This window comes from Larimichthys crocea, chromosome III (assembly GCF_000972845.2).
Source record: "Larimichthys crocea isolate SSNF chromosome III, L_crocea_2.0, whole genome shotgun sequence".
Classification (NCBI taxonomy): domain Eukaryota; kingdom Metazoa; phylum Chordata; class Actinopteri; family Sciaenidae; genus Larimichthys; species Larimichthys crocea.
Genome location: NC_040013.1, coordinates 35,026,699 through 35,040,508, shown reverse-complemented (window position 1 = coordinate 35,040,508; position 13,810 = coordinate 35,026,699). Strand labels below are relative to the sequence as shown.

General features: G+C 41.8%; 1 protein-coding gene across 1 annotated transcript; it reads left to right on the top strand.

The window, feature by feature from the left end:
- Positions 1 to 1,719: 1,719 nt before the first annotated feature.
- Positions 1,720 to 13,028, top strand: LOC104928500 (protein TsetseEP). The gene is made up of 10 exons (XM_019263736.2): positions 1,720 to 1,945; positions 4,133 to 4,561; positions 8,574 to 8,621; positions 9,599 to 9,643; positions 9,821 to 10,204; positions 10,465 to 10,530; positions 10,800 to 10,907; positions 11,305 to 11,685; positions 11,819 to 12,021; positions 12,171 to 13,028. The coding sequence occupies exons 1-9, from the start codon at positions 1,901 to 1,903 to the stop codon at positions 11,981 to 11,983; spliced, it is 1,671 nt and encodes a 556-aa protein (XP_019119281.2). The 5' UTR covers positions 1,720 to 1,900; the 3' UTR covers positions 11,984 to 12,021; positions 12,171 to 13,028.
- The last annotated feature ends 782 nt before the right edge of the window (positions 13,029 to 13,810 follow it).

Sequence of the window (13,810 nt, the reverse complement as noted above, 5' to 3'; positions counted from 1 at the left end):
AGTAAACTGTAGTAAACTGTGAACTTGTGTGAATTGGCAGCACTAGTAAGCCTTCAGCTATATGACCTGACAAACCTGCTTAACCCACACTGTTCTGTAACAACACATTTGCTGAGTGACAGCAATACAAAGTGACTGTTATTCTGTAATTGAAGCATCCTCTAACACAGACACATACTGTGCAAATAAATCTTAAATCGCTCACACGCACAGAAGAAATGAACTTCTTCTGACCAATATTTCCACTAGTCCGGCACTTGAGTGTATTTTTGTTGATTTTCTCTTTAGAATAATAAATTAAATGTAGCATGGTAGCTTTTTCAGTATGTCCGGCATGTTACAAAAATATATAAACTAAATGAATATGAACTATTTTAGACACTGTCATGCTCCAGTCAAAAACAGGTCACAATTTCCCACTTGTCCAACACTTGTTGCTGTAAGCATGTAAATATATTTGCATCGAGCTCACAAAGCACAGCTACAAGTCATGAGTTATGCACATATTTCATCCTTGTCTCTCTTGAACTTTTTCTACAGGGCTGACTTTCAGATTTGCTCTCTGGTAACTTACAGTGATGACAGTAAATGAAAGGTCATGGTGACAGTGGTTCACTTCCAGCAGCAGCTGTATGTTATGCTGGAGTTTTGGTTTTACAGTGCTACAGTGACTATACTGTGTTTTCATTTTCAAATAACTTCATAGTTTTAAAAGAAAATTCTATTTAGAGGCCACAAATAGAAAAAAACTTAAACTCATGTATGTCCAGCGTGACACTTCTTGAGCAACAGTGACTGCAATGGAAAGATCACCAGTTCAACATGCAAGTGGACGTGCTAGTGACACTGTATGCATGTAATCCATCTACAGTCACACTGCTGAGGAGTAAATCAAGCCATAAGCCTTCAGGGGCAACTGCCATGCTCTATGATCACAGCTCAGTTTGCAAATAACAGAACCAGTTAAACACTAAAACTATCCTAACCCTTCATTGCACAACCTAAGTGAAGTATAGAAACATGCTTATGAAAGTGCAGTGTTCCATACACAAGTAGGACAATAAATGACACAATAATGCATCCTCTCTTCTGGGATTATGCATGATCGTGGCTGTACCCAAAGAGTCGAAGACAATGGGTGCTCACAACAGATGCAGTGCAGGGGGTGAGGTGGGGAGGGAGGGTAAACATGTGTGCATGTTTTCATTCCCTTTATTCCCTTGATCACACACGCACACACGCACACACACACACACACACACACACACACACACACACACACACACACACACTAACACAATGAAAACAATTCTCTGGCTTCATGATTTTAATGAATTCAAACTAGCTGACAGAGGCACACACTGTTTTGTAGGCAAGACTGGCTGTTTGTGTGTGCACACTTTCATGGTTTGAATTGAATGGTAGCGTGCTCTGTGTTCTGCATGTTGCAAAAAAAATATTTTAGTGCGTTTGCAAAGTTGTCGCCATGTGCTTCAGTCCACAAGTATTTCTAACTGATCCAGAAAAGGGGATGTGGCTCTCTCTCTCTCTCTCTCTTTCTCTCTCTCTCTCTCTCTCTCTGCTTTGATGGAGTGGTTGCATAACATAAACCCACCATCCAGCCAATAGGTAGCTCAACTCTGATACAATCTTCTCACTGAGCTGTCGTGCACGTGCATGTGTGTTAGGTGAAGGGGGGGGAGGAGGGAGGATGGATGTGTATGTGTGTCTGTCTCTCCACCACGCCCCCCTCATCTTTCATCCCAGTGCTCCTATAGGTTCGGTTCAAAGGTAACAAAAAGACTGGGGGCTCTATAAAGATCCCGTTTGCTCTCTCCGCCTCCCTGCTCTCCCTTTTCATTTCTTCGGCCCGTCTCGTTCGTACCAGCAAAACACCAAAATGCCCAGCAAGAGGAAGAAGAACAAGCGTCGCATGAGGAGGGTGGTAAGTGGTGGCAGCAGGCGCACTTCATTCTCCATTCGTTTTTTATTCTCGCACGATAATCATCTTCCAAAGTATCTTTACCTTCATTAGAATGTGATCTCCAGTCAGTCACTATTTCTTTCTCTTGGACAAAGTTGATTAAATGACTTTTTGTTTGTTTGTTTTGTTTAATACAGCTTGCGATTGTAGTGGTTATTTAAACTCAGTGCGTCTCTAAACTTTTTCCAAAAGACAAAACCTATTTCCCCCTCCCTTAACTCTTAGCGATTATTGGTACCTAAAAAATCAAATGCTGTCCATAGTACTGCACAATATTGATGTAAATAACTTGTTTTGCACTTATCTTCAAATGAATTATTTATTTTTTCTGCGTCTGTTCTTGTGACGCACTCAACTCCGAGGAGCGCTCCAAGCATCGTGCGTAAAACCCCGCAGAGATGGAAGTTTGTACCGAAAATTGACCAAAAATAGATGCTATTTGAATCATACAATTTCAGTAACACGACACGTGAACGTATACCTGCCTCTTCTTTATGTACACGAGACAAATCTTGGCTTAATTACACGTGCGCTCAGCATAAAATGGTTAAAAGCTGGAATGGCGATTCGAGGTTTCGAGACCAGCTTCTCAATAGCTCAATGTGCTTAAGCAGCAGCAGCAGCAGCACCAATTACATCATGATTGGCATATTTGATTTCTGCTCCACCTCTCTTAGGTAACTGGAATGAAGTTTTATTTCTGAACATTCAGTGCCCAAAGAGAAGAAGTGGGTGTGGCAGATATTGGGAGGGGTCTATAATATGTGAGAAAGTAACACAGAAGCTCCAGTTTCCCAGAGTGCAGAGATGAACTCCAACACCAAACTCTGTTTTTTGTAGTCATAATTATTATATCATATATTATTATTTTTTCAATGCAGCTCCATTATCTAATTTCAACTTAAAAATGATCACTTGCTTCACCACTAAAGGCTAACTTGAAGCCCAGTCCTCCAACTCTGGGCAGACTTCTCAGTATGGAGTTTGAGGCATTCTTCCTCACCCCCCCTCCTCCTTAAGCCTCTGGCTGGCTGGCCAGTCCTCCACTCTCAACATCACACAACTGTATTTGGGAGTGTGTTGACCGAAGGAATGTCTTGCCTTTTTTTTTTTTTTGCCAGATTGGAGCCTGCACAATCTCTCTGAGCCTCTCTGCATCTGCCAGTGAAACTAAGATAAAAAATCCCCCCTAAAGTTACTTAGAGCTTGATGTTATCACCAGTTCTCTCAGAGATATCAGGGCACAGGAAGGGACGGAGCTGCAGGACACTTGAAGAAGTCAAGCTGAGTGCTCCTCTTTGGCAACACATGCCTTTCTGTATCAACACTTTGATAAAAAAAAGAGTTGTGAGAGAGAGTTTACTCTGTGGTAGTGAAGTTTGGCTTTCTAGACAGAAGGCTATTTGTGAGCAACAATGAGGGAGGGGTTGTTTTGACAGTGGCTAGATGGACAAGCATAGACACATGGACTTACACACCCGCCTCGTTGGCTTACAGCATTGGTCTAGCACTGTGAATGCCGAACTGGCTGTCGGTCTAACAAAAGCATTTTCAGGGAGTGATTGTAACCTGATTATAACCTGATTATGATGTGATTAGGCCCACTGTCTGGCCTGCAGGGCACCCAGCAATGCTGCTGACTCACACGGTTTCCATTCCCGCTTCACCAGACCTGTCAGGACTGCTTTGATTCAACTAATTAGCTCCCATTATCTAACTAGCTTTGCCCCCTCCACCAGTGGTCTGCGCTCCTAAAACCTCCATTAAACCCTGAGGGGGTATTGTCCAGAGCTGAAAAACATGTCGGATCTAGGTGGGATGGCATGCCCGGTATTCCTGCAGAGTGAAATGTGTTAGAACAAACCCCAGACTGACAACAACATCAATATCTGGACACAATGGGGGCATCAGTAACATTTAGATCCCCAAAACTCCTTTTTACATCTTTTCCCTTGTATTCCACCTTCATTCTTAAACAGTTTACTTTATATAGGTGTCAGTTATTTATGCCACACTAAACTTACTCAAGAGGGTAAACTAATTTCATGGATCTAATATAATTTCCCGCAGCAGAATTAGTGGATCTCACTGTATTAACAAAACAACGATCATTAACCCAGATGTTTTTGTGCATTTTCCTCCTTGCAGCAGGCCCAGAGGAGAGCCCTCGAAGAGCAGCATGCAGCCAACCCACTAGTCAAAGCGAGCCCTGCAATTGCAGTGAGTGCGCCCCCTGCAGCAACCCCAAAGAAAGCGACTAAAACTCGAGCGCCAGCTCCAGAAAAGATCCCAAAGCCTACTCCGATTGTTGTCCCCATTGTAGAGACCCCCAAAGTAGAAATAAAACCAGTTGTAAAAGAACCTGTCACAGAGCCCGTCCCAGTCGAGGTAAAGGCACCAGAACCTGAAGCTGTGGTGTTGGAACAGACTCCAGCAGAAGTCGAGGTTGAAGTCCCAGTCCCGGTCACTGAAGAAGCACCAGTCATTGAGACTCTGCCAGCAGAGCCCATTGTAGTTGAAGCTGAGATAGTACAGGAGGCTGAACCTATCATTCCCGAAACAGAACCATTAACTGAGGTAAGGATTATTAATGTTATCTTTAATCTTCTAGAAAATTAACATGTCATGCATATATTTAGGTTTATGAACTACTTATGGAATGAATACTTTCGGGTTCCTCTGGTGTGAACCTACATGCAATTACCAGGGAGTAGTATTTTTTTGCAAGGTTTTGGCAAGGTTAGATAGATCTCTAGTAATTTTCCATTTTGTATATGTTTTGCAGGAAAGAAACTGTTTTCACAGGCTGTTTCTGTATATAGATGTATATACATATCAACGTAAATTTGGGTTTTGTGAACGACCGGTTTAGATACTATATGGTCAAATAGCATGTGCTGTGGCTGAGTCCTTATGCAAGAAGGGAGGTGGAATTGGTGGGGGTGGAAAACTGAAGGAACAACATGTTCCATTTAGTACAGAGGTGAAAAGTAGGAGAGAGATCCAGTGGAAGACTCAATCATTATACATAATCATCTAATGTCTGTGTTGCAAAGCATGTTGAAGTCTTTAAATATATGCAGTTATTACCAAGGTGTTGGACTGAAGTGTTTTTCATTTGATTATTGTATTGTAAGAGTAGGTTGGTAGGTTGATAAACTATTTTAGTAATCTATGTCATCGATGAAGTTAGTGAATGGGATGAAAACGCTTTCTGCTTGCAGTATTTAAATAACTGTATTGCTTTTGGCTATTTGTTTTGCAATGTTTTTGGCCTTCCAACTCTTTACATTTTCAATTGTAAGTTGAAAAATGACACATTTCCCTCTGTTGTGTCATGTATCCATTATGTACACGTTTGGGAACAGAATGTCCTATTTCAGCCTGTAGACTGCAGGCACACAAGCTGCACACCACATATACATGTTTCTATGTGCCTAAACTCACACACACTAAATGTGTTTTCTTTGCTCCCAGTAACTGAGCTGTGACCACATATGGTGCACATGAACATGCTCACGTGTGTGGTAGCATGCATGCCAGTGCACGATGCTTCCCCAAGGATATGTGTAATCCATGTCTCATTCTGTCCACTTCACATATAGTTTAGACAAAAAATTTTAATTGCACCCTTTAACCCCTAAGTGTTATGCCCTACCCCCTGAGGAGGACTAATAAGAGGTTTGTATAGGTTACGGACTGCCCTTCATTGTATAGTTGTGGCAGCCCACCCCACTCACTGTCCCTTCCTCCCTCTTTCCCTCCCACCACACCACCCATCTCGCCTTTTTCCTCCCCTCTTGCCTTCTGTCTTCATTGCTCCGACCTTCGCTGCTTGCAGATGTGTCAGATCTAGCTCAGACGCTCACAAATGCGCGTAGACCCTCATGCACTTTTGCAAAACTGAAAAGTAGTCAGTGCTGGATGGAAATGCACACACAAAAAAGTGTGCAAGTAACGTTTTGCTTTTCTCAGTTTTGACTTCATTAAACGTTGCTGACAGACAGCTTATATTCTTGCGGCCACAAGTCTTGTAATAAAGTGTTTGCTCGGTGGCACCACGTCAGGCTAGAGTTGGACATCACTTGAGATAGGTGGTAGGATCAGAACAGGTATAAATGGGGCTTGTATTCAGTTGGCTTTGGAACAAAAAGGAGGTGGCCCCTTCGCTTCTGGGTGTCACTACGGAGACTCAGGTGAGTGTAAATCCACCATCCATTCCACCCAGACCTGCTGAGTGTGTTTCATTTTTCTGTAGCCTGAACTGATGGTGGGTGTGGCTTCTTTCAAGGCTGAACATTTTGTACCAGCTTGCTCCCACTGTGCTCCTGTGGCCATCCACTCCTTCCCCCTTCTGTCCCTCATTCCCCCTTTCCTCGTAAATTAATTCTTCCTCATCATCACCACTTGTTCTTCTCCTCTCCCCTCCCCCTCCTCCGCCTGCCCCCTCTCCTTCTCCCTTCTTCAATCCTCCCCCTCCTCTCTTCTCCTACTGTAATATGGCAACCTTTTAGCCACCATGAGCTCGTGTGCACGTGCGGTCCCCTTTTATCATTTGGAAGAGACGGGACTGGGGAAAGTGTGACTGAATTGTGTGTCTGTGCATGTGTGTAGTTGTGTAGTTTAGCCTTTGGTATTTAGGGCAATGAAGAGGAGCTTACAGACAGCTGTCACAACTGTTTTAAAGTATGTGAGAAATATCTAGTGAAGGGATGACATGGGGTATTTGCTTTCAGTTTAATAAAAATGCTAATTACAGCATGCTTCCCAATGATTAGTCAGCATATTTTCTTTTAGCACATTTGACATGACAGCCAGAGAGAGAGAAAAAAGTGGCCAACAAAGATGTGTGAAGTGATTCTTTTAATGTTTTCGAACTTGGTTGGAAAATGTCTCTGCTTGTGGCAATGCACGTGAGGGCACCCAGCGTTCCTCCCCTCAGTGTCCAGCCTTCCTCCACACACATGTACACATGCACACGCAGCCCCCCTCCCACCAGACATTTACTGGCAGATTTTATGGGTTTGTTTTCAGGAACACTGTGGGGCTTTGTTAGCTGAACCATATACTTTTGCACAGAGAACAGTCAAAATGCTCCTTTTTAGGTTGTCTGTTTTTGCTATTTGCCTTGCAAACTTGCCCTTTTATACCGAGAAAAAAAAAAACTTGCAAGATTGCAAAGTAGTTTTCTCTTAATTGGTTGTCAAAACGCCAAAATTAGTGTGAGTTTTTAAGTGTCAGTATGGTTAGAATTATGCATTATGATTTGTATGACTGGTGAGGGTAATGTGTGTGCAGATCAGTTTGGTACACAGTGTTCTGGTGCTGGGACAGGCTGGAGCGGGTGTGTATATTTCATGTATGTGCGTGTGTGTGTGTGTGGATGTGTGATTTCCTGTCAAGCAAAGGAAGGCCTATAGTCCACCTCTCTCCTTCCCTTCCCTCCGCTTTGCTCCCTCCCTATACCACCCTCCCTCCATATATCTGTCTATATATCTGGAGTATATATTTACCCATCTCGGCTATGCATGTTTTTTTATCCGCTTGGCTTTTGTTCAAAAGTTGGTAAAAATCCAGGAAGACAGGATTAATTGCTGCACAGTAACTCAGAAAAAGAGGTAGCGATCATGAAACTTGAGTGCAGCCACGAGCATTTAAACTGTATTCTGTAAGAGTTTCAGTCTCTTCTAACTACTGTAGATAGAATATGTGATTTTGCCAATGGACATGTGGCCCATTCTTGACTGTACAGTAGCAGCCCTCATGCACCAGATCTGTCCTACATTTAAGACAGCTGGTACAAGACAGAATAAATAATTTACTGCTGGACTATAAACATTTACAATATTTATGTGCTGCTTCCTATGCTTCAACACGCTTGGATGCATAGTTGGTGCCACGACCATTCACCATTTAGCTTACTGCCAACTGTTCAAGTAAATCAGTGGAAAGGCTACAAAACCTATGGCTATGGCTTATAGAAAAATAAGAGTGACTTCTGCCATTATTTAGGCATTTTCATGCCAAACACAGAACATTAGCACTTCAACAGAGCAAATGCTGGAATGTATCTGAGTTTATGTGGATGTTTGGAGTAAGGACATGATAATGAAGAAAATGGGTGTACCAGCCTGCCATTATGCAATTGGCTGTTAAACTCTGAGGATGTATGATGTTCCTTCTTCTTTTCTTGACCTAGAAAAACTCACTCACATTTGCATTTGTTGTTTGTAATCCATCACTGCAAATTTAAGATCATATCTTTTTCTCACTCATCAAACCTGCTAAGGCTCTCATGGTAAAAACAGCTTGAGGCCATCACAGCTGCAGTTTGGCTGACAAACAGTTGAGCAGAAAAACATTTTTGCTTTGGGCACATTTTTAGGACCGGTGTGTTGGCACCTCCCAAAGCCTGACCTTTAACAAGAAAAAAACAAAAACAGCATAATCGCAGCACGAGACAAAGAGTTTTCATTTCCTGTAAATGCTTGTTAATGTTTTGCCATTTACTCTTTATTTTATAAGATTCAATAGATTTATATATGATTGTTTTCCTGACTGGTGGATAAACCCCCTTTTTTGTTCATAGGTCATACCCCCAGCTGAGGCTCCAGTGGTGGCTCCTGCTGAGACTGAGGTAAAAAAGAAACCTGCATTTCATTTTCACACACACACACACACACACACACACACACACACACACACACACACACACACACACACACACACACACACACAAAACCCCTTTTCAGGCCCCCTAACCTCAGCTTGCTCCAGCAGTATATCTTTGTGGTATACGCCAGAGGCAGATTGCACTGGGTCAATGAGAATGAGTGGGGCATAAGTCAACATGCCGCCTTTCAAGTGAGACCGGCTTTTATTTTTGAGGAGCTCGTTTTTGCTATAACTTGCTAAATTCTTGAAAAGGGGTCAACAGTAGACCACTTGTTAGTATTTTAGAGATTTGCTGGTTTTTATTTCAGAACTGTCAAAGAAAAACAATTAAGAAATGGTAAATGGGCTGCATTTGTACAGCATCTTTCAGGCTGAAATAATCAGTCTCATTGATTAGTGGCCAATGAAACTAAGCCCTTATATAAAGAATAATACAGTAAACTCATTGAGTACAACAAGCTGCCTTCAAGGTAACACATTTCAGTTATGTGTGCTGGTTTTGCTCATGTCACACCCAAACGGTTTTGCAAAAGACTGCACACAACCAGAGTAACTCACAGTTTCCACTTCCATGTTTTATAAGTTTATAGCAGCATTAACTAGACGAAAGACAAGTTTCTCAGTGGGAAAGTTTCTGTGACATAAGCTTCACACCTTACGAATAACAACCACACTGCCTCAGGTCTTTCTCTTTTATAACACAGTTCTCAGATCACAGCTTGGCTCAGCTACTCCAAATGTTTTCAGAGCGAAAAACACAGAGTCATGTTCAGTTTGATGGATTTTATCTAGATAGATAGATAGATAGATAGATAGATAGATGGATAGATAGATAGATAGATAGATAGATAGATAGATAGATAGATAGATAGATAGATAGATTTTAGATTTTAGATTCTATTTATTTGCTTAAGTGTGTTTGTATTTCTCATTCTCTAGATTCAGACAGAAGAAACTACAATCATAACAACAGAGACTGAACAGGTGAGACTCTTCTTAATGAGCATGGTTTTACAGTATAGTTGTATTAGTATAAACTCTTGCCATTTGTCTGTATATGCTCGCCCAGAAAAGACCCCTGGTTGATGAATTGTGCATTTGTTCCCATGTTGCATGCTGCATGGTTTCTTAATGTGTGCCGTGTTGATTTTGCATGTGCAGACACATGATGTCTGCGAGCCAGAGACTGAAGTGGAGGTTGAGACCTTGGCACAGGAAGAGCCAGCCGTCGAGGTTGAGGTGGAAGTGGCTGCCACAGAAGTCACCGAAGAACCAGTGGTAGAAGCACAGACTTGTGACCAAGTTTGTGCTGAAGCAGAACTCGCTGCTGATGAGGTGGTTACAGAAACAGAGGTGGAACCAGTGGAGGAAGCTGTCACAGAGGTACCTGAGCCAGAACAGGTGATCGAAGCCGTGGTCAGTCCTGCATCCCCAGAAGAGGATGATGCTGAAGTAGAAGTGTTGGCAGAAGAAGTGTTGGCAGAAGAAGTGTTGGCAGAAGAAGAGGCTCCCGAAGTCCTCTCTGAGCCTGTTACGATGACAGAGGTGCACCACTGATAAAAAAAATACTCTCATATAGATATGACTTTTGTGTAGTTTTTAAATTTTTCATGTGATTGATGATCTGTTGTTTGCTGTGTGCAGCATGTGGCTTGAACAGTTGTTATTGCTATAATTCATTTAACATTCAATAGCGTTGCTGTAAATGCTTTCATGAATATCAACTTTCTTAACTCTTAACAGCTTTTCACTAACAGGTTGTGTTCTGCTAAATAATGACCTGACAGGATGTGTTGTCTCACCAGGTGCCAGTCACCATCCCTGAGGCTCCGGTAGAAGAGGTACAAGCCCCTGTACCTGAAGTCATAGAGGTAACTCTTTTTTTTAACCCACATGTTAGATTGCATTCTAGATATAGGTCACCCTGAAATTACAAGTCTATGGATTATACTGTTAATAAATCTTTAAACTACATTATGTCATTAGCCAGCTATTTCTATTCATATTTAATTTGATACTCTTTTATTAAATTTCTCCTGGGATGATGGTAATTAATTCCCCTCATTCACCTAATCTATGTGTGTGCTGATATGTGCACAATCTTAACGTTTCTCATCTTGTTCTCTGTGTCGCTCCAAAGGCTCCTGCCACCCAGGACAATGCTGACAGCCTGGTCGATGACTTTGTTGTCACAGAATCTGCCTCAGTGGTGGAGGACGCCATTGCTGAGTCTGCTGCTGTCCAAGCGGTGAGAACTACACAAGAGGAATTTGTCACTACACACTGCAGTTAATAAGCATTACATTGCGTTCCATTGTGTACATCTGTACGATGTGTAAAAAGCTATATTGCATTTCAGTGTCATTCAGCTTGAATTTAATCTAGTGGTTTCAGCTGTAGGTCTTTATTATTGTTGTTATACATGATTGCACGTACACCACGTTCCTAATTGATATTATTGTGGTAAAAAAACACAGTGGTAGAAGTAACTTAGTGTTAATTCAGTGTAATTTTTGTTAATAAATTTTGTCAAAGACCAGGATAATCTTTTTCACTTCTTGAATGTTTACTGCACATAATCCATGTTCATTGTACAAATGTTACGCTGATCTTAATCGGGACCTTTCTCTGCTTGCAATATTTAGGAAATTGTGGAAATGAGTGACAACCTCGACACCCAATCAGAATCTTTGGATGTGACGCCCATTTTGCCTGAGCCTGAGCCCATCTGTGAGCTTCAGACTGAGCCCGAGCCCATCTGTGAGCTTCAGACTGAGCCCGAGCCCATCTGTGAGCTTCAGACTGAGCCCGAGCCCATCCCTGTGCCTCACGCTGAGCCTGAGCCTGAGCCCGTGCCTGAGTCTCACGCTGAGCCTGAGCCCGTGCCTGCACCTCAGGCCGAGCCTGAGCCCCAGCCTCAGGCTGAGCCCGAGCCTAAGCCCGAGCCCCAGCCAGAAGCTGAGCCCAAGTCTGAACCCGAGCCTGTGCCTGAGCCCAGTCTTGCCCCTGCAGAGGAAATTGTCATTGTGAGTTACAGTCAGATTTTTATCATTATAAACAGACAGTAACTGTCTGGTTCATTGTAGTTTAATTATAGTTTGATGTACTGGTGACCATCTACTCTGTCTCCTAACCTCCTCTTCTTCCTTTCCTTTTCAGGAAAGCGCTGCTAAGCAGACATGTCTGGATGCGCTGTCAGAAGAGCCTAAGAAAGAAATCTGTGACATGCCATGTCAGATGCAGCTCACAGTGGAGTCTGTGGAGATGTCAGTGGAGGCATCAATGAATGGACACATTGTTCCAGAGGTCTCCATTGAGGGCTAGATACACAACACACAGTTTGAAAAAACCCTTTTGTCTTTGTAAGTTTCTCACAATACTGAATCTGTCTTTTATGACATAGATCGAATCTAAGTTATTCCGTTTTTTTTCCACTCTCTGACCATGTTGTTAACTCAGTTTACACAACTTCTAGCAACCACTAATCAGGCCCCCGTCTCGTCTCTTTCAGATTCCCCTTTGGTCATTTGGAGGACTCAAAGCTTTACAGGGAGTCGACCAGCTGATTTATTTTTTATTTTTTAGGGCTTACGACAGAACCACCAGGAAATTGAAGGGACATCCACGCTTTGAAGTGCCTTTCAAAGGCCCTTGTTCCTGTCAAAACCAAATGTCAACATGCCCAAACTGCTGCATTCAAGGCACTGTTGTCATTAAGTGTGCATAAATGGAACAAACATATTGTGACTTTTTTTTTTGTATTTCTCCCTAAATGCACGTACAGTGAATTTGCATTAGCAGTGGAAGCAGAAGTGTGTGAGAGATGGAGACTCCTAAAACAAGAAAAATGGTAGTACCTGATATTTCTTGGCATGTTTTCATCTCTCCAGAACATCTCTTTCCATGCTGCATACACTCAATACATGTGAAATCTGTGGCATCGATGAATGTTGCTATAGTTTGTACTTGAGTCTGTGTTCATAAGGGTGGGAGGGACAACACGTTCTGTTTTGTTCACATTTTGAAATAAAAGATTTTGTGCACCAGACCCTTTTTACTCTCGGAGACACGTCTACAAATTTCCCCCTTTACCTTCATTTCGTCTTCCGCTTCTTATCTCTGTCTCCATAAGTGCCAGTGCTAAGATGTAGCTTTTATGGTCACGGGAGCTTGGACAGAGTTTGAGAGGATGAGATGAGAGATGACTTTCTTTTTCCTTTTTCTCACATTCTCCTTTTTTTAAATTCCTTTTGTATAGACCATATGATGTGCTACAGTTTTGTGTTCAAAGTCTGTACATTGGAGGGGAAATGTAATGTAATCTGGTCATGTGGATCCACCTTTGAAATAAAGCTGTAACTCATCGTGATAAAGGAGTACTTGTTTTCCTTTCTATGCACTATTTCACTCATACAATACACAAACAGGAGGAGAGAGATTATATATTTTGGCTTCATTTTTTAGGTCAGTTCTGCACAGGCAATAGTGTGTTGTTACCTTTCAAAGATGCAACTTAAACTTAAAATACTTTGTTGTGTTAGTTTAACAAATGCAATCTTGTTCCCGGCCTACAGGAATAAGAATAAACTGGCAAAAATGAAAAAAAAACCCACAAAAGTGCATAACATACAGTTTGACAATGTGAAAATTTTTACTGTTTGCAGTAATTCAATTTCATTTATATAGCGCCAAATCGTGATAAAGTAATCTCATTACATAGAGCAAGTCTATATTGAACTCTTCATAATATCATTTGCAGAGACCCAACAATTCCCACCATGAGCAAGCGCTTGGCGACAGTGGCAAGGAAAAACTTCCTTTTAACAGGCAGAAATATATAAAAGTTTTTTTTCTTTTTCACAATATTGTGAGGTATATGTTTGATACTTCTAATCATTAAAAAGGGACAGGGGTATATAATTGAGTTGTTGCATAGAGTAAATCTTCTCTTAATTTTAGATCACTGACCACCTCTGTCAAAATTGGTGGAAGCAACCACTTGTCCATACTCTCTATTTAGAAGTAAGTTTGCCATTTATACAAACAATTAACACCTACTGGTCACAAACAAAAATGGTACATGAAGATGATTAAAGTGGAATAAACTCTAAAGCTAACTGTGAGGTTTCTACCACTGAAAAAGTAGCAGGT